Raw genomic sequence first — 22861 nt, 5'->3', positions numbered from 1 at the left:
GGACTGAAAGCTGCCCAAAGGTCCAGGAGAACCAACAGCAATACACTCCCCTATCACTCTCCTGATGAAGAAGGTCAGTCAATGTGCTCAAAGCCATTTCCATCCCAAACCCAGGCCTAAACTTGGATTGAGAGGGGTCAGCACAATTCATCTCCTCCTAGACCACCTGAAGCAGCATAGCCACCACCCACGTAAGCACCTTTGCTAAGAACAGAATCTAGACCCACAAACACTAATTGTTTGGGGACACTCTTCTCCAAGTCTACCCTTTTCAGGAAGTTTCAAAACTGCTTCTTTCAAAAACAGAACACACATACACACATATACACCTCCCTCGGATATATGTTTATTATCTCCCAAACCTGCTCACAAAATCCCAGTCTAGCTAAATTCCATCAGCTGTGGTAATGGGCAAAGCTTGGGCCTAGATGTGGTGGGCCACACACCTATGAGCATCAATGGAAAGTCACCCTAGGGCCACACACCCACGAGCATCAATGGAAAGTCACCCTAGGGCCACACACCTATGAGCATCAATGGAAAGTCACCCTAGGGCCACACACCTACGAGCATCAATGGAAAGTCACCCTAGGGCCACACACCTACGAGCATCAATGGAAAGTCACCCTAGGGCCACACACCTACGAGCATCAATGGAAAGTCACCCTAGGACCACACACCCAAGAGCATCAATGGAAAGTCACCCTAGGGCCACACACCTACGAGCATCAATGGAAAGTCACCCTAGGGCCACACACCTACGAGCATCAATGGAAAGTCACCCTAGGGCCACAGACCTATGAGCATCAATGGAAAGTCACCCTAGGGCCACACACCCAAGAGCATCAATGGAAAGTCACCCTAGGACCACACACCCAAGAGCATCAATGGAAAGTCACCCTAGGGCCACACACCTATGAGCATCAATGGAAAGTCACCCTAGGACCACACACCCAAGAGCATCAATGGAAAGTCACCCTAGGGCCACACACCTATGAGCATCAATGGGAAGTCACCCTAGGACCACACACCTACGAGCATCAATGGAAAGTCACCCTAGGGCCACACACCCAAGAGCATCAATGGAAAGTCACCCTAGGACCACACACCCAAGAGCATCAATGGAAAGTCACCCTAGGGCCACACACCTATGAGCATCAATGGAAAGTCACCCTAGGACCACACACCCAAGAGCATCAATGGAAAGTCACCCTAGGGCCACAGACCTATGAGCATCAATGGAAAGTCACCATAGGGCCACACACCCAAGAGCATCAATGGAAAGTCACCCTAGGACCACACACCCAAGAGCATCAATGGAAAGTCACCCTAGGACCACACACCCAAAAGCATCAATGGAAAGTCACCCTAGGGCCACACACCTATGAGCATCAATGGAAAGTCACCCTAGGACCACACACCCAAGAGCATCAATGGAAAGTCACCCTAGGGCCACACACCTACGAGCATCAATGGAAAGTCACCCTAGGGCCACACACCTACGAGCATCAATGGAAAGTCACCCTAGGACCACACACCTACGAGCATCAATGGAAAGTCACCCTAGGGCCACACACCCAAGAGCATCAATGGAAAGTCACCCTAGGGCCACACACCTATGAGCATCAATGGAAAGTCACCCTAGGACCACACACCCAAGAGCATCAATGGAAAGTCACCCTAGGGCCACAGACCTATGAGCATCAATGGAAAGTCACCATAGGGCCACACACCCAAGAGCATCAATGGAAAGTCACCCTAGGACCACACACCCAAGAGCATCAATGGAAAGTCACCCTAGGACCACACACCCAAGAGCATCAATGGAAAGTCACCCTAGGGCCACACACCTATGAGCATCAATGGAAAGTCACCCTAGGACCACACACCCAAGAGCATCAATGGAAAGTCACCCTAGGGCCACACACCTACGAGCATCAATGGAAAGTCACCCTAGGGCCACACACCTACGAGCATCAATGGAAAGTCACCCTAGGGCCACACACCTATGAGCATAAATGGAAAGTCACCCTAGGGCCACACACCTACCAGCATCAATGGAAAGTCACCCTAGGGCCACACACCTACGAGCATCAATGGAAAGTCACCCTAGGGCCACACACCTATGAGCATCAATGGAAAGTCACCCTAGGACCACACACCCAAGAGCATCAATGGAAAGTCACCCTAGGGCCACACACCTACGAGCATCAATGGAAAGTCACCCTAGGGCCACACACCTACGAGCATCAATGGAAAGTCACCCTAGGGCCACACACCTACGAGCATCAATGGAAAGTCACCCTAGGACCACACACCCAAGAGCATCAATGGAAAGTCACCCTAGGGCCACACACCTACGAGCATCAATGGAAAGTCACCCTAGGGCCACACACCTACGAGCATCAATGGAAAGTCACCCTAGGGCCACACACCTACGAGCATCAATGGAAAGTCACCCTAGGGCCACATACCTACGAGCATCAATGGAAAGTCACCCTAGGGCCACACACCTATGAGCATCAATGGAAAGTCACCCTAGGGCCACACACCTATGAGCATCAATGGAAAGTCACCCTAGGACCACACACCCAAGAGCATCAATGGAAAGTCACCCTAGGGCCACACACCTACGAGCATCAATGGAAAGTCACCCTAGGGCCACACACCTACGAGCATCAATGGAAAGTCACCCTAGGGCCACACACCTATGAGCATCAATGGAAAGTCACCCTAGGGCCACACACCTACCAGCATCAATGGAAAGTCACCCTAGGGCCACACACCTACGAGCATCAATGGAAAGTCACCCTAGGGCCACACACCTACGAGCATCAATGGAAAGTCACCCTAGGACCACACACCCAAGAGCATCAATGGAAAGTCACCCTAGGGCCACACACCCAAGAGCATCAATGGAAAGTCACCCTAGGGCCACACACCTACGAGCATCAATGGAAAGTCACCCTAGGGCCACACACCTACGAGCATCAATGGAAAGTCACCCTAGGACCACACACCCAAGAGCATCAATGGAAAGTCACCCTAGGGCCACACACCTACGAGCATCAATGGAAAGTCACCCTAGGGCCACACACCTACGAGCATCAATGGAAAGTCACCCTAGGGCCACACACCTACGAGCATCAATGGAAAGTCACCCTAGGGCCACACACCTACGAGCATCAATGGAAAGTCACCCTAGGGCCACATACCTACGAGCATCAATGGAAAGTCACCCTAGGGCCACACATCTATGAGCATCAATGGAAAGTCACCCTAGGGCCACACACCTATGAGCATCAATGGAAAGTCACCCATACAACTTGGACCAGACTGAACTGTGGCATTTAAACCATGGCAGGTGTGTCTGTTATTTTGAGACAGAGTTACGGCAACAAGAAGGTTCAGCTCAGCTTAGAAGTCATCAACTATATGCCACCACTGTTTGCTTCCTCCAAGTCTTCATGTATGCAGAGAAAAAAAGCAGGGAAGGCAGAAAGAGATGGAATCAACTTGCTCTGGAGAAGACAGAAACACTGAGATGTGTGCCGTTTCTGCTTTCTCCTAAGCCAAGAGCAAAGCCAGACCAGATCCCTTCCCCTCGTAAAAGGACTCTGCACATGGCAAAGGGCTGGGGAGACGAGCAGGGCCCTTCTCTGTTCCTTGGCACCAGGGTGTGGAACAGCAAAGGTGCAGCACCTGACCCTCCTGCAGGTTTTAACTCTCCCCCCCCCCCCCCCGAATTATCCCTCCTGTGAGGGAGCAATACCCTCCCCCCTCCCAAGCCAGCCCTCTTACTCCTCAAATCACCTCTATCAACCTGAACCATCATTAAGCATTGCATTAACACTAAAGACTAGCCAGGATTTGAAAGGAGAACTCAAAGCCGGTTAGCAGAACTGGGTTACTATTAATTACAACTAATGCCGGCATTGACTGAACACATAAATGCTGATAAGGCTAGAGGGAGAAGGGAGGATGTGCGCACAAAACGGAAGGAAGGTGCTCTGTTCGCAGTGTCTTAATTAGATATGCCTACCCTGGCATCATTAACCACTCTTACGCGCGCGAGTTTACTCAAAAACAGCAATTTAAACCCACACAAAATGAGGACAGAGTTGGAAAGCCTGAAGCACCAAGGAAATTTCAGATTGAATTAGCACCAGCATCATAATTGCCACAAGCCTTGGTTTTGCAAACCAGGAACCCACCACCTCCAGAGCAGCCCTGCCAGAATCAACAGACCTAGTAACAAGAAAGCAGTAAACGGCTCTCAAGTTCAAGTTCAGGTTTATTACAACGACCACTATATTTCAATCGTTTTAAACAACCTTGAAATACGTTGTAGAAAGTCCTAACGAGAACCTACATTGCAGGACCCAAGTAGGAGCCCATAATAACAATTTGATAGCTTAAAGGTTATGACTGCAAGAGAAGACAAATAAAATGACCATTTGAACCTTTAAACCATTTAAAAAGGCACTTAAGAATTTGTTAAAAGGTAAAAGCTTGGGCTATTTGCCTCGCTTTTTGAAATGGCTCTCTGAGGGGCTCAATCCTCAACTCTCTCGCCTTGCCGGTTCTGATTCTGATGAGACCGAGAGGGACTCAATTTCAACTAAATCAACTGCAGACTGGAAGGCCCAAGACAGCCCAGCAGAGCACGGTGCTTCGTGTCAGAAGATCCGGTTTCAAGCTCCACTCTGCTGAGGAAGCCTCATGCATACCCCTGGGCCAGTCCCTATCAGCCTACATCACACGATTGTTGCAAGGATAAAAAAAGAAGAAGATGGGAAGACTTGTAAGCCACGCTGGGTCCCCATTAGGACACAAAGCGGGATATAAGCAAATGAATGAATAAATAATTTCTTAGCGGTTCTGAGACCCAAACTCAGCTCTCAGGGAGGGGGGGGGGAGAGCTAAAAGCAGGCACAGATGGCTTTCCCAACTGCAGAAGCAACATACGATAATCTAGCATCCAAACAGTGAAAAACAATGCCCTGTTAACAGGCTGTTCTCCTTCAGCTGTCAACCTGCTTGGAAAATAAAGCAAAAACTAACCTGCATTTGCCTTTTATGCTCCAGTTGGTTGTCTACGTGGGATTTTTTTTCCCCCATTCAGATTAAGTTGTTCCTAAACATGCCACAAGGGCAAGCCTGCTTAATACTGTATGTTTTTCTCCTCCCTGAAAATCAGTCAACTACAGGATTAAAGGCGCCCAGTATTAAGGCAGCAACCTGCATCTCGATAATTTAAGCTAAAACCCTGAACAAACCACTGTTTATTTGAATTCTGACCCAATTCCCAAGAATCTGGTGATACTGATTTTAAATGGGCAACAAAAAGACACAAAATCAGACAAGCATAAAATCTCTCACACCGTGCCTAAGTTCCCACAATGCCTCATTTCCTTGGCTTGAGAGGCTTCTCCTTGGTCCCAATCCAGACATAATACGGCATCGTGAACGTTACAAGCCATCCTGTTATCTCATACCCCCAAACTCCTCCACTCCGTTCCCCCACTTTATCTTACCAACCTAAAGGGGCAATTCTCCTTGGCTCACAGAAGCAGCAGCAGCAGACCATACTCTCATCATTTTAACGGGCCCCCCTCGGTCTGCACCGACATTTGCTAAGGGAGTTTCCAGCCACGTGTACTTCTGGGGGCCTGCAAAAACCATCCAGCATCACCAAACCAGAAGCCTGGTGACTGAAGATGGGGGAGACAGATGCTCGAAAGCTCACGCTGCCCGTTCAACAAACAACCCCGCGAAGGGATGTGAGGAACCAGACCTGGTTAAGGTGACACGCGATGACCCGGTGGCTAAGAGGATCAGCAGGTAGAGTGATGCAGATTAAAGCCACGCTAAGGAGTTTTACGCAGCGCAAGGCCGAGTTTGTCAGGAGCCTTTCATCCTCTCTCCCTTGTTGTCATCAACAACGCTGAGGAAAGCCTTCCTTCAGCTAAACACGTTGAGTCCTCCTGTGGTGTTTGGACGTGGACATTTGAGTGCAAGTGCGCCCTAATAAGGCTCGTAAAAATGTTCATTACCCCCAACTACTCTTCTCTGTATAGCCTGCCTTTGCTTCCCTGAGGGCTTAAAAGACCCCTCTCATCTCTGCTTAGCTACTTAGAGGTGACTCGTGTGCACCGCAGGCCACCTGGAAAGCACACGTGGCCATTGCAGATGAAAGGAGCGGGGTTGAGTGCGGCCAGGTGAATCTGTGGCTGAAATGACATTTGAGCCGGCGACCTCCCTGGATCACACCCCATTCTCCTAACCGCCATGCTTCACTAGCGCCCGCCATAAAGCTGTCACCAAGAGGCTTCACAAGGGTGCTTCAAGATACCAGGGGCGGTGGGTAACCATCTGCAAATCAGGCACCACTTAAAACTACTCTTAAAAAAAACACAAAAAACCAGGATCAAGTTGTCTGAAATGACTTTTGGGCAACATTCTCCTAAACTTCGGGACTCAGAGACCGCAAGCTCAGGGGGATCCGTTCAAGAAAAGAAGTATCTTAGATCTGTCCATGAGTCTCAGTTCTAAGATGTCGGGTGACCAGAGGGGAGAATACAGCTCCAATATCTTAATATTTGCACAAGGAGGAGGGTTTGGGAAGGTAGGGAAGAGTGCCCCTGTGTCATGGGTTTTTAAACAGAGGCTAGATGGCCATCTGACAGCAATGAAGATCCTGCGAACCTAGGGGGAAATACTGGGAATTTCTTGCATTGTGCAGGGGGTTGGACTAGATGACCATGGAGGTCCCTTCCAACTAGATGACTAGATGAGACCCTGGAGGTCCCTTCCAACTCTATGATTCTATAACTAGGCAGGACCCCTGCTCAAGTTGGCAGCCGAGCCTGTAGCTGGCCCCTCTAGCGCTTCTGAGGCTGACAGCTTGCTGCTGCTTGAGCCATCATTCCCCACACCTGACCCAACAGCAGAGGAGGAGGAAGCACAGCTGCAAGCAGGGAGCCCCACGGGTAGCTCAACTGAGGGAGCGCCTCCACCTAAACCTAGCAGCCAGCTGGAGAGATGCATGTCCTATGAGGAAGGCAGTCGCTGAGTCCTGAGTTTTCACAAGCACTTCCCTGCTTGCTAATTGGAGGATCGCTGGAGGCACATTTAGCCTCCTGCTCAGGACTGGGCTCTCCACGGAAGCTTTTGTGACGATGCACGTCCACCCTGGCTCTTGTGCTCTTGCTTGAACTTTCCGGCTTCCTGACTCCTGATTCGCTCTCCGCCCCCTGACTTGGCTATCCAACCCGGTTTCGGTTGGAACTCCGTGGCTCGGCCCCAGACTGAACTCGGATTCTGCTCTCGCCTGCACCCAGCTCCTGACACCTGGAGCATTTCCCTTCTTCGTAACTATCGGGAGCTTTTCTGCGTTTGGTCAGGCTCCCTCGCTCTCTTTGGTGTCGTGGTTAAGTGGGCGGACTCTTATCTGGGAGAACCGGGTTTGACTCCCCACTCCTCCACTTGCAGCTGCTGGAATGGCCTTGGGTCAGCCAGAGCTCTGGCAGAGGTTGTCCTTGAAAGGGCAGCTGCTGGGAGAGTCCTCTCAGCCCCACCCACCTCACAGGGTGTCTGTTGTGGGGGAGGAAGGGAAAGGAGATTGTGAGCCGCTCTGAGACTCTTCGGAATGGAGGGCGGGATATAAATCCAATATCTTCATCTACCTCACAGGGTGTCTGTTGTGGGGGAGGAAGGGAAAGGAGATTGTGAGCCGCTCTGAGACTCTTCGGAGTGGAGGGCGGGATATAAATCCAATATCTTCATCTACCTCACAGGGTGTCTGTTGTGGGGGAGGAAGGTAAAGGAGATTGTGAGCCGCTCTGAGACTCTTCGGAGTGGAGGGCGGGATATAAATCCAATATCTTCATCTACCTCACAGGGTGTCTGTTGTGGGGGAGGAAGGGAAAGGAGATTGTGAGCCGCTCTGAGACTCTTCGGAGTGGAGGGCAGGATATAAATCCAATATCTTCTTCTTCTTCTTCTTCTTACTAATGGCTTTTTTAAATGGCAGGGAGCCCAGGTGAGGACATCCGCCTATTTCAGCACCCAGAGCTACCAACCGGAGGCATGAGTGCAATGCTCAGTGCTGAACTCTCTCACGCATACATGTACGCACACAACACAATGCTGTACTCCTTCTAATCCCAGAAACGCTTCTCTCTTTTGGTTCTGAACAGCTGTGGCGCATGCTACGCCACAGCCTGTGACGGTTAAGATTTGTTATGTTATTTAGGTGTCCTGACACAGGACTTCACACTAAGGCTTTCCAGCGATTAATGCTTCACAGTGGCTTGTAGGATGCTACGGGGTCCATTCCTTGTGAGCACTCCGGTAAAAATAAAGAGCCAATTCCCCTTAGTTTAAGCCTCGGGGTGAGTCATGCAGCCACTATGTGTTTTACTTTAGGATTTACAGCCCGTCCAAGCCCTAGGGGCTCAGAGCAGGCGATGGCCTTGTGTAATTCAGAGAGAGAAAGCTACCTGTCTTGAAGCCTCATCCTACAATTCAGTCAAAAAAAAAATACAGCGAGCTGAAGGAGGAGGAAACCTTGCACGGGGACGGGCCACAGTTCAGTGGTGGAGAGCATACTCTACATGCAGAAGATCCCCAATTCAATCCTTGCCGTCTTCTTGTTCATTATTCCTTTGAAACATGTATTAGCCACCTGTCCTCCATGCAGAGCTCAAGGCGGCTTTTTCTTTTCTCTGCCATCACATCGCTATCCACTTATTGAGGCTTACTGAAACTTATTCATTTCAGGCAAGAGACGTTCAGAGGCAGTTTGCCACTGCTTGCCCCTGCATGATGACCCTGGTCTCCTAGCCAAACACTGACCACAGCCAGCCCTGCTTGGTTTCTGACATCTGCCAAGATCAGGCTAGCCTGGGCTACCTGTGTCAAGACAGCTTACCGCCAGTGGCCCCTCTAAGCTTAGTGTGAGCTAGCTCACAGTCATTGGAGAGCTGGTTTGGTGTCGTGGTTAAGTGTGCGGACTCTTATCTGGGAGAACCGGGTTTGATTCCCCACTCCTCCACTTGCACCTGCTGGCATGGCCTTGGGTCAGCCGTAGCTCTGGCAGAGGTTGTCCTTGAAAGGGCAGCTGCTGTGAGAGCCCTCTCAGCCCCACCCACCTCACAGGGTGTCTGTTGTGGGGGAGGAAGGGAAAGGAGATTGTGAGCCGCTCTGAGACTCTGGCCTTAAAAGGGCAGCTTCTGGGAGAGCTCTCTCAGCCCCACCCACCTCACAGGGGGTCTGAGGTGGGGGAGGAAGGCAAAGGAGATTGTAAGCCGCTCTGAGACTCTTCAGAGTAGAGGGCGGGATATAAATCCAATATCTTCTTCTTCTTCTTTTAGCCAGTTTGGTGCAGTGGTTAAGTGTGCAGACTCTTATCTGAGAGAACCAGGTTTGATTCCCCACTCCTCCACTTGCACCTGCTGGAATGGCCTTGGGTCAGCCATTAGCTCTGGCAGAGGTTGTCCTTGAAAGGGCAGCTGCTGGGAGAGCCCTTTCCAGCCCCACCTACCTCACAGGGTGTCTGTTGTGGGGGAGGAAGGTAAAGGAGATTGTGAGCCGCTCTGAGACTCTTCGAAGTGGAGGGCGGGATATAAATCCAATATCATCTTCTTCTTCTCCTCCTCCTCCTCCTCCTCCCCACATTTTTGTCCTCACTCAGGAAAAATGGCTCCAGAGCAAACCAATTTATGCAGCAGCTCACAACTTTAATGCCAGTAGCTCACAACGTTAGTGCCAGCAGCTCACAACTTTAATGCCAGTAGCTCACAAAGTAGAATTTTTGCTCACAAGACTCCGCAGCTTAGAAGGAACATTGCTTACAACATAGATGAATTACAGATTGAATAAGATAATAATAAGATAATGACATAATATAATGCTATGATAGCATTAAAAACGCAAAAGCAAGATTTAAAATTACAACTCCGGTCTGCGTGTAGACTTAACAAAATGCAGTTCGCATAAAACTGTCTTCGGCCGCCTCCTAAAAACCAAAAGCGAGGGGGCCAGGCGCACCTCCTTGGGAAGGCTATACCATAGTAATTGTGGGGCTGCCAGCTCAAAGGATCTCAACTTGCAGGTGTTGGGGAAGACCTTTCTTCAGCCAAGATCGGTCAGCAGCAAGACAGAGCAATTATCTGACAGCGCAAAAGGCATATGTTCAAACCTGAGGATGAACTGACAAAAGAGCACACGAAGCAACTCCTTCGTCTGCTCTCTCCTATGACCTCTGAACCACAGAGTCTGGAGCCTAAACCCTCACAGTGTGACGCTGGGACTTACCTGACTTCATGCCAATAATAGAGATGTTCAAGGTAAGACAGCTGGCAGGTGAAGAGGGGAATGTTCCCGCTGCTTCAGAAAGCACCACCCCTTCCCTGAGACTGGGCAATGGGCAAGCAGAACAGCCAGAAGGCGATACAAACTGAGTTATCCCTTGCTTTGGGAGCAACCAAGAAAATTGGACATTTGGGGTATCTCCACCTAAGGGAAAACAATGGCTTCAGGAATCAAAGGTCTGGGAACACTGGAGGGGAAAGGCTGGACTAGGATTGAACACGCTCACACACACACACAATGAAATGAACTCAGATGGTATCCAATGTTTCCTCTAAGCCATGGGGTCTTGTGAACAAAAATTCTTTGTGAGTTACTGGCATTAAAGTTGTGAGCTACCCCATAAATTATTGTGCTCTGGAGTCATCCTTCCTGAACTAAGACAAAAATGCATGAGCTGGAAGCTAAAAATCTGTGAGCTAGCTCACGCTAACTCAGCTTAGAGGGAACATTGGTGGCATCAGAATTTTTATGACTGCTGCAGTAACCAGATTTTTTACATGCCAGCAGCACTTGTGGAATGTTCAGGGTGCTTCCCTTGCATTGCACCACAATCCTTACAGCGATTCAGTAAAGACTCAGAATCAGTGTCTCTTCAATAAAGGCGGTGGTGGGGGAATGAGCCATGGGCTAGTAGAATCCATGGCAGGAGCAAAAATACATGCTATGTATAAGCACGTGCCTCACTGGGAGCCCACATGATACAGGAAAATCCTTTACACCACTGACCCACCCACTCTAGCCTCCACGCTACCTGGCAACATCCCTGCAGGGTTTGCAACCGATAAGGTTAGCATCACTTTAATGAGAGTTCTGCATGCAAAGTATGTGCTGTACCACTAGGCTATATACTCCCACTCCTAAATGAGCACACAGAACTGCCTCTTATACTGAGTCAGACCACCAGTCAACCTTCAAAAACCTCTTCTGCCAGGCAGTTCTACCAGCTTAAGGCAGACGTCACACTGCCACTCAAGATCCTGTTGTCAGAGATGCCAGGAATTGACTCTGGGGTATATTTTTAGTGCAAACCACACACTTCACAATGGAGACGTTATCAGACAGCTTCTTTACAACCCAACTTGTAACACCACGAGGATCTCCACGCTCCTTCTCTTTTAAGATTCATTGCGGCATTTGATGCACACAGGAATGCTGCAGTTCTGTTCTGTCAAGGAATGGTTCTAGCCTCAAAATTCATCAGCACAGAATGGTTCCAGCCTCAAGATTCATTGTCATGTAGCGGTAAAGCTGCAGTACTGCGTCGGAGCCCTCTGCTCACAACCTGAGTTCAATCCCAGCGAAAGCTAGTTCAGGTAGCCGGCTCGAGGTTGACTCAGCCTTCCATCCTTCCGAGGTTGGTAAAATGAGTACCCAGCTTGCTGGGGGGAAAGTGTAGATGACTGGAGAAGGCAATGGCAAACCACCCCGTAAACGTGAAAACATCATGAAAGCAACGTCACCCCAGAGTCGAAAACGACTGGTGCTTGCACAGGGGACTGCCTGTACCTTTTTACTATTTACCCATCACTTAACACGGCCCCAAAACTAAGAAATTTGACTCAAGCTGAAAGTTTACAATCTAGTCAATATACACATAAGTAAAGGGGTCAGCAAGGAAATGGGATAATATGTGCCAATTAGGGTGCCAACTCCTGCTTGGGAAATACCTGGAAATTTGGGGGGAGAGCCTGGGGAGAGCAAGGTCTGGGAAGAGGAGGAACATCAACGTTTGGGGCATAATGTTATAGAGCCCCCCCCAAGCAGCCATTTTCTCCTTGTCATCTGAAGATCAGTTGGAATTCCAAGAGATTTCCAGCCCCAACCTGCAGGCTGGCAACCCTACCAACCAGGAAAAACAAGAGTGATTTGGAACTTTCTAGTCTTTGTGCTCATGAGGATAAACTGGAAAATGTATGGGCAATAATGCGCTGAACTCTTCAAAACCCACCGTTACAGAGGCCTTTTCCCTTCCCAGTGGCTAGCAGAAGGAAAATAAACGGCACAACTAGGGCAGAAAAGAAAACAATGACACATTTATATATTGCTAAAAACAACAAAAAGAAGACTCAAGATGGGTAGCTGCATTAATCTTTCTGCAGCAGCAGAAAACAAGAGCCCAGTAGCACCTTTAAGACTAATGAAATCTATGAGCTTCTGTAAGTTATTGCTCACTTCTTCAGAATCCTGTGATTGAAGAACTCTAAAAATTCTTCAAGCTGAGAGTACACAGCCCTGAAAATACAGCAAGAAAGCCTTCGTTTGCTCACATAGCCAGGTATTATTAGAAGTCTGAACATGAGGAAAAGAACTGGGTGTTTGGTGTCCCTACAAGGGGCGGTGGGAGTGGGAATCAATTAATTAAACGGAACACAGGCCACTGAATTGCCACGCTAACTTTCAGCTGCAACATCCCCTACCCTCTGGAATAATTATTTACGGTTTAAATGAAATGGAACAAAAGTTGATTAAAAATGGCATGTGTGCGCAACTTAGTGTGACTTTCAAAAATTCCCTTTGTAATTCTGGACTGGGAAAACATAATTATAGTCATCTACCTTTCACTACATAAATGTTATTTACAAGTGAAAAGATTATAATTTGTTTATGTTTTTTCCGATAATTTGGCTCGTTAAGCAGATTTAAATGGAGTCGCTGAAGCTTCACAATGAATGCTCACTGTCTTCCCTTAATCCCCACCCCCCCACAAAAATTAATAACTTTCTGCCTATTTTTAATCAGGGCTATTTTTCATTCCTATGTCGGAAATACTCAGACATAATACCTTTCTTAATGGGGGGAGTTGTATCCACCAGCAGAGGGCGCCATACAAGGCATTAGTACCTGTTACTTGTCACAGGTGGTTTTACAGTCTGATTTATTCTTTTTTTGGGGGGGGGGGGAATATATCATCATCATCCAAAATTCATCTGTGTCTATAAAACTAGAATTTGTTGACATGGTAAAAAGCAGCAACATCAGAATTATTCTCAGAGGTTCTTTAAAATCTTCCCAAACCTGGAAGAACGGGAGGGGTTGCAGTTCTGCTATAGTGCATCTGAGTGACATGCAGAAAGATCCCAATTTCAATCCCTGGCATCTCTCATTAAAAGGATCAAGTGACAGGTGATGTGAAAGATCTATACCCGAGACCCTAGAGCAGGGGTCCACAGGCTGGCTCCAGGTCCTGCTGGGTACGGTTAGGAATGCCACTGCCACGGCCAGTAGAAATGCGGATGCTTTCTGCACCACCCACGTGCCTTTCTCTAGAGCCACTAGGCAGCACGCGCTGCACAGAGCAGACGTAACAAAGTGCTCAAGGAGGCAGCGGAAGCACCAGAAGAGATGCGTGAGTAAGGAGTTAGCAGCGATGGGCCCTGGCAGTTGCCCCACTGCAGGGCATGCCGACAGCAGGCCGAAGTCAATTGACTTTTTATGACTTGCAAAACACAAAGGAAATCAGAGGCACCATAACAAAGGATAAGCTTTGCACAGACAGGGGAAAGAGCTGAGGATCTCCCTCGTAATTCTTCCAGGTCTTCATCCCCAACAGGCAAGTTCAGGATAGCCTTCCATAAGAAACTCTCTAAGTAAGGGGGGAGGGGAGAGAGAGAGAGAGAGAGAGCAGCTGTTGCTTGGTGACTGGCTTAAGCCATTTGAAAGCAGGGTCATAAATGTCTGGGTGGTGATTCACCCGGGTTTCCAATCTGAAACAATGCAGACAAGAGACAGCCAAGTCTCCGTATAATTGGGGCACTTTGTTTCCCCAGGCAACAGCCCAGAGAGCAGGAAGTATATTTTTGCTGGGCATGCCAATTGCCTCTCTGATGGTCAGGCTCTATCACGAAGCCAAGGCAGCCAACGGGAAGGAATGCACAATTTTGGAGCACGGGCCAGAAGGTTACACCCCCAAGCCCCAAAACAAGAAGGCGATACTGAGAACCTCTTGACTACTTTTTCTTTTACAGGTGGGAAATGAAGGCAAACCACCTTGCCACACTTGAATCTACTTTTGGAAAGGCCCCCGGGAGCTGGACTTGATGTACAGGCCCCTCACTGGGCCTACGGGATGCCTCCAGAACAAGGGCATGAAAGCAACAGCCCCCCCCCCCCTCTACCACTGCCATCTAGGAAAAGGAATTCAGAGGTAATATTATCCAGGTTGGCCAAGACGTCCACCAGCAGGCCTGTCCCTCCAGAATTTGTCTAAGCTCTTGATAATGCCAAAGCAAGCAACCATCATTCCATGGGCCACTCCACTTGGACATCACTGGTGGCAGCGATGGTGGAAAGTGCCGTCAAGTCACAGTTGACTTATGGTAACCCTGTAGGGTTTTCAAGGCAAGAGACATTCAGAGCCAGTTTGGTGTAGTGGTTAAGTGTGCGGACTCTTATCTGGGAGAACCGGGTTTGATTCCCCACTCCTCCACTTGCACCTGCTGGAATGGCCTTGGGTCAGCCATAGTTATCACAGAGCTTGTCCTTGAAACGGCAGCTGCTGTGAGAGCCTCTCAGCCCCACCCACCTCACAGGGTGTCTGTTGCGGGGGGAGAAGATATAGGAGATTGTGAGCCGCTCTGAGACTCAGAGTGGAGGGCGGGATATAAATCCAGTATCTTCTTCTTCTTCAAAGGTGGTTTGTCACTGCCTGCCTCTGTGTTGTAACCCTGGAGCTCCCTTGGTGGTGTCTCATCCAAATACTAACCCTGGGTTAACCCAGGGATTGCCAGGTTTCATGGAAAGGAGGCGGGGGTGGGGGAGACAGCGGTGATCTAGCAGCAGAGATCCCATGAGTTCAGCCAGCGTCAGGTTTTGATTTAGTGGGGCAATGAGGATTATGGTGCTTCCCGAAAGGATCACATCACTGCCTCAGGAGGCAAGCAGGCATTGGTCCTCTGCTGTTTCAAATTGCCTGCAAGACAGATATACAATAAAATCCACAGAAAACGCACACACAAAGATGCAAGTGCCTCTTTTCTCTGCAAGTCAAATTAGTCATCCTCCTCGATTCAGTGGGCTCCCGGGGGCCAGATAAGCAGAATCAAGGTGTTGGGATTCTGCCTACAGGACACAGTTTGGCCACTCAAGACAATCACGCAAAATTAACACAGTGAACAGATCTGTTCCAAAAGACGGGTCTTAAAAAAAAAAAAGTCACAAATAACAAAAACCCTGAGAACCTAAGCCAACCAGCTAAGAAAAATTTGTTTCCCTATTTCCTGGACCTTGTAAATTCTGAGACAAATTGCTCTCTTTCACAGCACTTACAATTCCAGCTGAAATGGCCAGTAACGACTGTAAATCCCATGACAAATACAGACATTTCAGAAAGCTATAAAGTCCTACAGGCTTTTGCCGGCACAGCCAGCTATGCCGACTATACTACAAACCCAAATAATCAGATTTCCTCTGCTTCCTTGTAAAATAAATATGGGATGCATGGGTTTCTTCTAACAATGCAATTAAACAGCAATATAATGAACCTCGTAGACTGAGCTCAGCAGCACATGCAGGCAGGAAAACACAAAGAGGCAAGAGAAGGCAGTAAAAAGAAAGTCAGAGGGTGAGATGCAATACGACTTCAGTCCCAAAAATTTCCCTCCCAGCCTCTGAAGACTCTCGAGGGGACAGCTGCGGAAACTGGTACCGGCCTCACTTACGAAATGTGAAAGAATGTCACAAAACCTAGCAAGGGTTGATGTCTGAAATATCCACCAGGAAGGGGGGGGGGGACAGGGTGACTTCCTTTTTCTTAACAGAGTAGGACTGGACAAAAATCTCAATTAGAGTTTAAGGAGACAACTGCAATGCAAAGATTATTTGCATTTCCCTAATGGTGACTGAATGGATGGAAAGAATATATTAATCAAGAGGGCATGAATGGTATTGGGGTGTGTGTGGAAACATACTGTGCAAAAAAGAGAAGCAGCTGTCATAAGAACATAAGAGAAGCCATGTTGGATCAGGCCAATGGCCCATCCAGTCCAACACTCTGTGTCACATAAGAACATAAGAGAAGCCATGTTGGATCAGGCCAATGGCCCATCCAGTCCAACACTCTGTGTCACATAAGAACATAAGAGAAGCCATGTTGGATCAGGCCAATGGCCCATCCAGTCCAACACTCTGTGTCACATAAGAACATAAGAGAAGCCATGTTGGATCAGGCCAATGGCCCATCCAGTCCAACACTCTGTGTCACATAAGAACATAAGAGAAGCCATGCTGGATCAGGCCAATGGCCCATCCAGTCCAACACTCTGTGTCACATAAGAACATAAGAGAAGCCATGTTGGATCAGGCCAGTGGCTCATCCAGTCCAACACTCTGTGTCACACAGTGGCCAATATGTGTGTGTGTGTGTATATACATACATACACACACACACACACACACACACACCTTACACACACACACACACACACTGGCTAATAGCCACTGATGGACTTCTGTTCCATATTTTTACCTAACCCCCTCTTGAAGCTGGCTATGCTTGCAGCCGCCGCCACCTCCTGTGGCAGTGAATTCCACATGTTAATCACCCTTTGGGTGAAGGACTTCCTTTTATCCGTTTTAACCTGTCAATCATAATGACACTACCTACTCTTCCTGGTAGGGAACATCCCCTGCTAGTCTACTTCTGTACCTTCTATGTCTTTTGGAAGGCGGTATGATTCTCTTGGACATTTACTGGGGTGCTCTTTGTCTCCCCCAGGGAGATGCCACGACACCCTGACTCAATTCAGTTGCCATCTGTTCTTCACCCCCATTTGCACACAGGTTCCTTCTGTCATTTCCTGGCTGCCTGTAATCAAAGTTTGCCACAATATCTCAATTGCCACACTGTGTTCTTCACCACAATTGGCACACAGAAGTAGACTTCAAATTCTCATTTGCAAACTTAATGAAATAACTAACCGTAGGTGTTTCGGAAAGGGGTGTGAGACATAAGCTCAGGGCCATTTCCCAAGCTTACAAAGCACAAGTTTAAGAAGTGAACTCATGACGTCTGAACTGCGTCATATCAAATATCCAGTATTCCTCCTAGCATATATTGGTACATCCAGGAAATAGGCACCCTCCGGCTTCTCCCAACAGACAAATGGGGTTGAAAGGGGACTAGTGAGACTTAGCCCCATCTGCCACACCCACAATGCCAGAATTGCCCAATTGTATAGTTCTGTACAAGCAGCTGATTGCCAAAGTAGTTAAGCTGACATTTAAGAGAAAGAACTGGTTCGCTGAACAATCCCAAGTACCATCTATTCAGGGGTGGCCAATGGCAGCTCTCCAGATGTTTTTTGCCTACAACTCCCATCAGCCCCTGCCAGCATGGCCAATGACTGGAGCTGATGGGAGTTGTAGGCAAAAAAACATCTGGAGAGCTACCGTTGGCCGCCCCTGATAGCATCACGAAATCCGGGAACCCTTGAGGGCTGCTGCCCGCATGAAATAGGACGGCTCAGTTCTGCAGCAGTTACTTACAGTGCGTGACTCCAGCGAGAGTCTGATAGAAGGTGGGGGTGTCGCTGTCATCCGTGAGGGTCACGTACACTCCTCCAGAGAGCAGCCAGCGGGAAAACGTGAAGGCCTCTTTGTTGTGCAGCAACCAGTTCCTGAATTTGTCGTAGTTTACCTTTTCACCCTATAAACAAAAGCAGATTTAGTGTGTGTGTGGGGGGGGGGGGGAATTACACAAGGTGGTTTGTTTTAGGGCACCTCCATGGAAAGAAATATGCCTAAGGCAGCTCACAAGACAAGCCAATACAAGAAAAGGAGAAAACAGAAGCATAAACCCCAAAGATGTCCCAATGGCTAGGGGCCCCCAGGGTCTTAACAGGCCAGTGTCAGACAGTGAAAGGCTGCCCCAGGGCTGGAAATGGCTGCCAGCCAATCAGAAAGTGCCACTCTAGACAGATCCATCCACTGCTCTTACTGCTCTTTTAGCAAAACACATCCCTGCAGAGACAAACTGCTGCGAGTCCCTCGTTTAGCATCAATTATGCAATTATCCCGCAGTTTAATGGAACAGGACCTAGCCAGATGGGACTGATTAGAACCACCTGTACAGCACAGAGGTCAACTGTGCAACCTATGCAACTGGGAAGCGGGTTTGAATTCTGCCTCAACCCGCTAGACCACACAGAGGCCTCGGGCAAGCAACTCCCTTTCTCTTCGTCTGACGCCTGCATCTGCAATGCGACGGAAGTCATGATACACCTTGCAAGGCTGTTGTGACGATCAACGGGACAACTCCTAACAGCCAGAGTGCGATAAAAAAATGCCGTCTTTGCCTTCCAAGTCAGGCTGCTGAGACATCCGAGTCTAGACTCTCTACTCTGATGGGCGGTGCCTGTTCAGGGTCTCAGGTGGAGAATCTATCGCAGCTCAGAGTTCCTCGGACTGATTATACTAGAAACAACCTCCTGTTGGCAAAACAAGCGGCCTGTTCACCAAGTTACTGAGCGGCATCAGCAACAGAAACTCACCACAATTGTAACCCGAGCATATCTTGAAAATGAGCAGACAGACTTTGGTAGCTGAGGTCAAGCAACAAGGTGATTTTGATGATGATGATGATGATGATATTGAAGCTATATCCCGCCCTCCACCCTGAATCTCAGAGTCTCAGAGCGGCTCACAATCTCCTTTCACTTCCTTCCCCACAACAGGCACCCTGTGAGGTAGATGAAGATATTGGATTTATATCCCGCCCTCCACTCCAAAGAGTCTCAGAGCGGCTCACAATCTCCTTTCCCTTCCTCCCCCACAACAGACACCCTGTGAGGTAGATGAAGATATTGGATTTATATCCTGCCCTCCACTCCGAAGAGTCTCAGAGCGGCTCACAATCTCCTTTCCCTTCCTCCCCCACAACAGACACCCTGTGAGGTAGATGAAGATATTGGATTTATATCCTGCCCTCCACTCCAAAGAGTCTCAGAGCAGCTCACAATCTCCTTTCACTTCCTCCCCCACAACAGGCACCCTGTGAGGTAGATGAAGATATTGGATTTATATTCCGCCCTCCACCCTGAATCTCAGAGTCTCAGAGCGGCTCACAATCTCCTTTCACTTCCTCCCCCACAACAGACACCCTGTGAGGTAGATGAAGATATTGGATTTATATCCCACCCTCCACTCCAAAGAGTCTCAGAGCAGCTCACAATCTCCTTTCACTTCCTCCCCCACAACAGGCACCCTGTGAGGTGGGTGGGGCTGAGAGGGCTCTCACAGCAGCTGCCCTTTCGAGGACAACCTCTGCCAGAGCTATGGCTGACCCAAGGCCGTTCCAGCAGCTGTAAGTGGGGAATCAGGAGGAGTGGGGAGTCAAACCCTTCGGTTCTTCCAGATAAGAGTCCGCACACTTAACCGCTACACCAGACTGGCTCTGAGGTGCTACTTTCATTTCATTTCTCAGTCTTAACCTCTGGTCTAAAGGAAGGCACAGGTTCGTAAGAACATAAGAAGAGCCCTGCTGGATCAGACCATTAGTCCGTCAGCTCCAGCATCCTGCCTCACACAGTGGCCAATCAAAGCCTCTGGACAGCCAACAACAGGGCAAAAGAGGTCGAGGCCTTCCCCTCATGTTGCATCCTGACTCTGGGATTCAGAGGATTAGGTTCCCCTCAGTCACCATGGCTAGTAGGCCACTGACAGACTTATCATATGAACATATGAAGCTGCCTTATACTGAATCAGACCCTTGGTCCATCAAAGTCAGTACTGTCTTCTGAGACTGACAGCGGCTCTCCAGGGTCTCAAGCTGAGGTTTTTCACACCTATTTGCCTGGACCCTTTTTTGGAGATGCCAGGGATTGAACCTCCATGGATCTATCTAGATTCTAGATATCTAGAGAGCCAGTTTAGTGTAGTGGTTAAGTGTGCAGACTCTTATCTGGGAGAACACGGTTTGATTCCCCACTCCTCCACTTGCACCTGCTGGAATGGCCTTGGGTCAGCCATCGTTCTCATAGGAGTTGTCCTTGAAAGGGCAGCTCCTGTAAGAGCTCTCTCAGCCCCACCCACCTCACAGGGTGTCTGTTGTGGGGGGAGAAGACATAGGAGATTGTGACCACTCTGAGACTCTGAGATTCAGAGTACAGGGCGGGATATAAATCCAATATCATCATCTTCTTCTAATCCCCGTCTAAAGTTGCTGATTCCCGTGGCCATCGCTACATTCTCTGGCAGCGAACTCCACATCTGAATCACTCTCTGTGTCGAGCAGTATTTCCCTTTTGTCCATCCTGAACCTACTGCCCGTCAGCTTCACTGGCTGCTCTTGAGTTCTAGCCTCTTGAGAGAGGGAGAAAAGTTCTCTCGGTCAACTCGCTTCACCCCATGCATAGTTTCAGAAACCTCTACCATGTCTCCCCTTAGTTGGGCTAGCCTGGGCCGGCCAGGTCAGGGCTGCAGAATGATTTATATCACAGGGCTCCCCAACCCCCAGGCCACGGACCAGTACCGGTCCATGGCTTGTTAGCAACCGGGCCATGGAGCAAGGCAGAGGCACCACACCGCTCCTTCTGCCTGCCTGGAACCCAGGTGGATGAAAAAGGCAGCGCGGTCTCACTCCTAGGCTGCCTCCCCTTGCAGGGCAGGCAGCCTCAGAGTAAGGCAACACCACCTCTTTCGTCTGCCGGGATCCCAGGCAGGCAGAAGGGGTAGCGCTGCTGCTGCCTTCACCTACCCCTCATTTATAGATCCCCTCCGATCAGCTGGTTGGTGAGGGGTTTTAATGAGAGAGGGAGGCAAATTGGCCACCTAGCAGGGAGGTGGCAGAAGCAGCCTCAGCCTCCCTCCCACTTAAAGACCCCCCATGGGGGTCAGGAACAGGGTGCAGGCAGGGCTCATCCTGGGGTGGCAAAAAAACAGTGCTTCCCCCCCCCCCCTCCATGAAAACATTGTCTTCCATGAAACCGGTCCCTGATGCCAATAAGATTGGGAGCCACTGATTTATGAGAATACAGCCTGCTGCCCTTGGGATTCCTAGCAGCACCCCCATCTCACCCCAAGCATATCACTCTTTGGGTTTCAAAAAGAATCCCTTCAAGACCACTCTTCTGAATGCAAAGCTTTAATTTTGGCAGCAGACATCCTGATTAAAAAAAACCCTCACAGCTATATTTCCAACGGACCAGGTAGCTTGCTTTGCTAAGACAGGGTCTGCGACTGCATTCAAATTAAACCCCCCCTCCCCTCCAAAAGAAAGAAAAGAAAAAAGATCTGCCATCAGCATCAGGAGACTCTGTGGGTACTTTTTTTTTTTTTTTAACCCTTTGGCACAAAGTGATCAAACGGTGCCTGAAAAACTCTTATCAGTAAAATGCAGCTTTGCTAAGAGCTAATGTCTTCCACATACTGGGCAATTTAGCTGCTGTATTCTCTTTAATGCAATTATCGTGACAAATCCTCCAAGTACCACACACACCCTTTGCAGAAATATTATTTTGCTATTAGGAAGTGTGCACTTCAACTGAGAGAAAGACTTGGGGAGGGGGGGGATGGACGTATAATGTGAAGGAAACCTTTCCCACTACAGAAGTCGGATGGCTCTTAATTGGTTACTGGCTGAAGCTCATGAAATGGTAGAAACTCTTTGTGTTGCAGAAGTTTCGGCCTTTAGTGGGGCTCTTGAAGCCAGCATTATACGGCTTAATTTTAAAAGGGGGGAAGAGACAGGAAAATTTCTTGAGAGCCTACACCAGGGCTTCTTTTGTAGAAAAAGCCCAGCAGGAACTCATTTGCACACCCCAATGCCAGGTCAGCCAGAACTGCGTTCCTGCTAAAAAAAAAAAGTGCTGGCATAAGAACATAAGAGAAGCCATGTTGGATCAGGCCAGTGGCCCATCCAGTCCAACACTCTGCGTCGAAGAAGAAGAAGAAGAAGAAGAAGAAGAAGAAGAAGAAGAAGAAGAAGAAGAAGAAGAAGAAGAAGAAGAAGAAGAAGAAGAAGAAGAAGAAGAAGAAGAAGAAGAAGAAGAAGAAGATGATGATATTGGATTTATATCCCGCCCTCCACTCCGAAGAGTCTCAGAGCGGCTCACAATCTCCTTTACCTTCCTCCCCCACAACAGACACCCTGTGAGGTGGGTGGGGCTGGAGAGAGCTCTCACAGCAGCTGCCCTTTCAAGGACAACCTCTGCCAGAGCTATGGCTGACCCAAGGCCATTCCAGCAGGTGCAGGTGGAGGAGTGGGGAATCAAACCCGGTTCTCCCAGATAAGAGTCCACACACTTAACCACTACACCAAACGTAAGAGAAGCCATGTTGGATCAGGCCAATGGCCCATCCAGTCCAACACTCTGTGTCACATAAGAACATAAGAGAAGCCATGTTGGATATATACACACACACACTGATGGACCTCTGCTCCATATTTTATCCAATCCCCTCTTGAAACTGGCTATGCTTGTAGCCGCCACCACCTCCTGTAGCAGTGAATTCCACATGTCAATCACCCTTTGGGTGAAGAAGTACCTCC

The 22861-nt window shown here is 48.9% G+C and overlaps 1 protein-coding gene across 3 annotated transcripts in view; it reads right to left on the bottom strand.

Moving 5' to 3' along the window:
- The window catches only part of USP32 (ubiquitin specific peptidase 32), a 245394-nt gene that overhangs the window by 100209 nt on the left and 122324 nt on the right, over positions 1-22861 (bottom strand). For all 3 annotated transcript variants that reach the window (XM_060259077.1, XM_060259078.1, XM_060259079.1), the window contains exon 5: positions 17860-18019. In XM_060259077.1, the coding sequence (XP_060115060.1) occupies positions 17860-18019 (160 nt within the window). The remainder of the gene's footprint in view (positions 1-17859; positions 18020-22861) is intronic.

Source organism: Heteronotia binoei, chromosome 18, assembly GCF_032191835.1.
Source record: "Heteronotia binoei isolate CCM8104 ecotype False Entrance Well chromosome 18, APGP_CSIRO_Hbin_v1, whole genome shotgun sequence".
NCBI lineage: Eukaryota > Metazoa > Chordata > Lepidosauria > Squamata > Gekkonidae > Heteronotia > Heteronotia binoei.
This window is presented reverse-complemented; position numbering and strand designations above follow the sequence as displayed.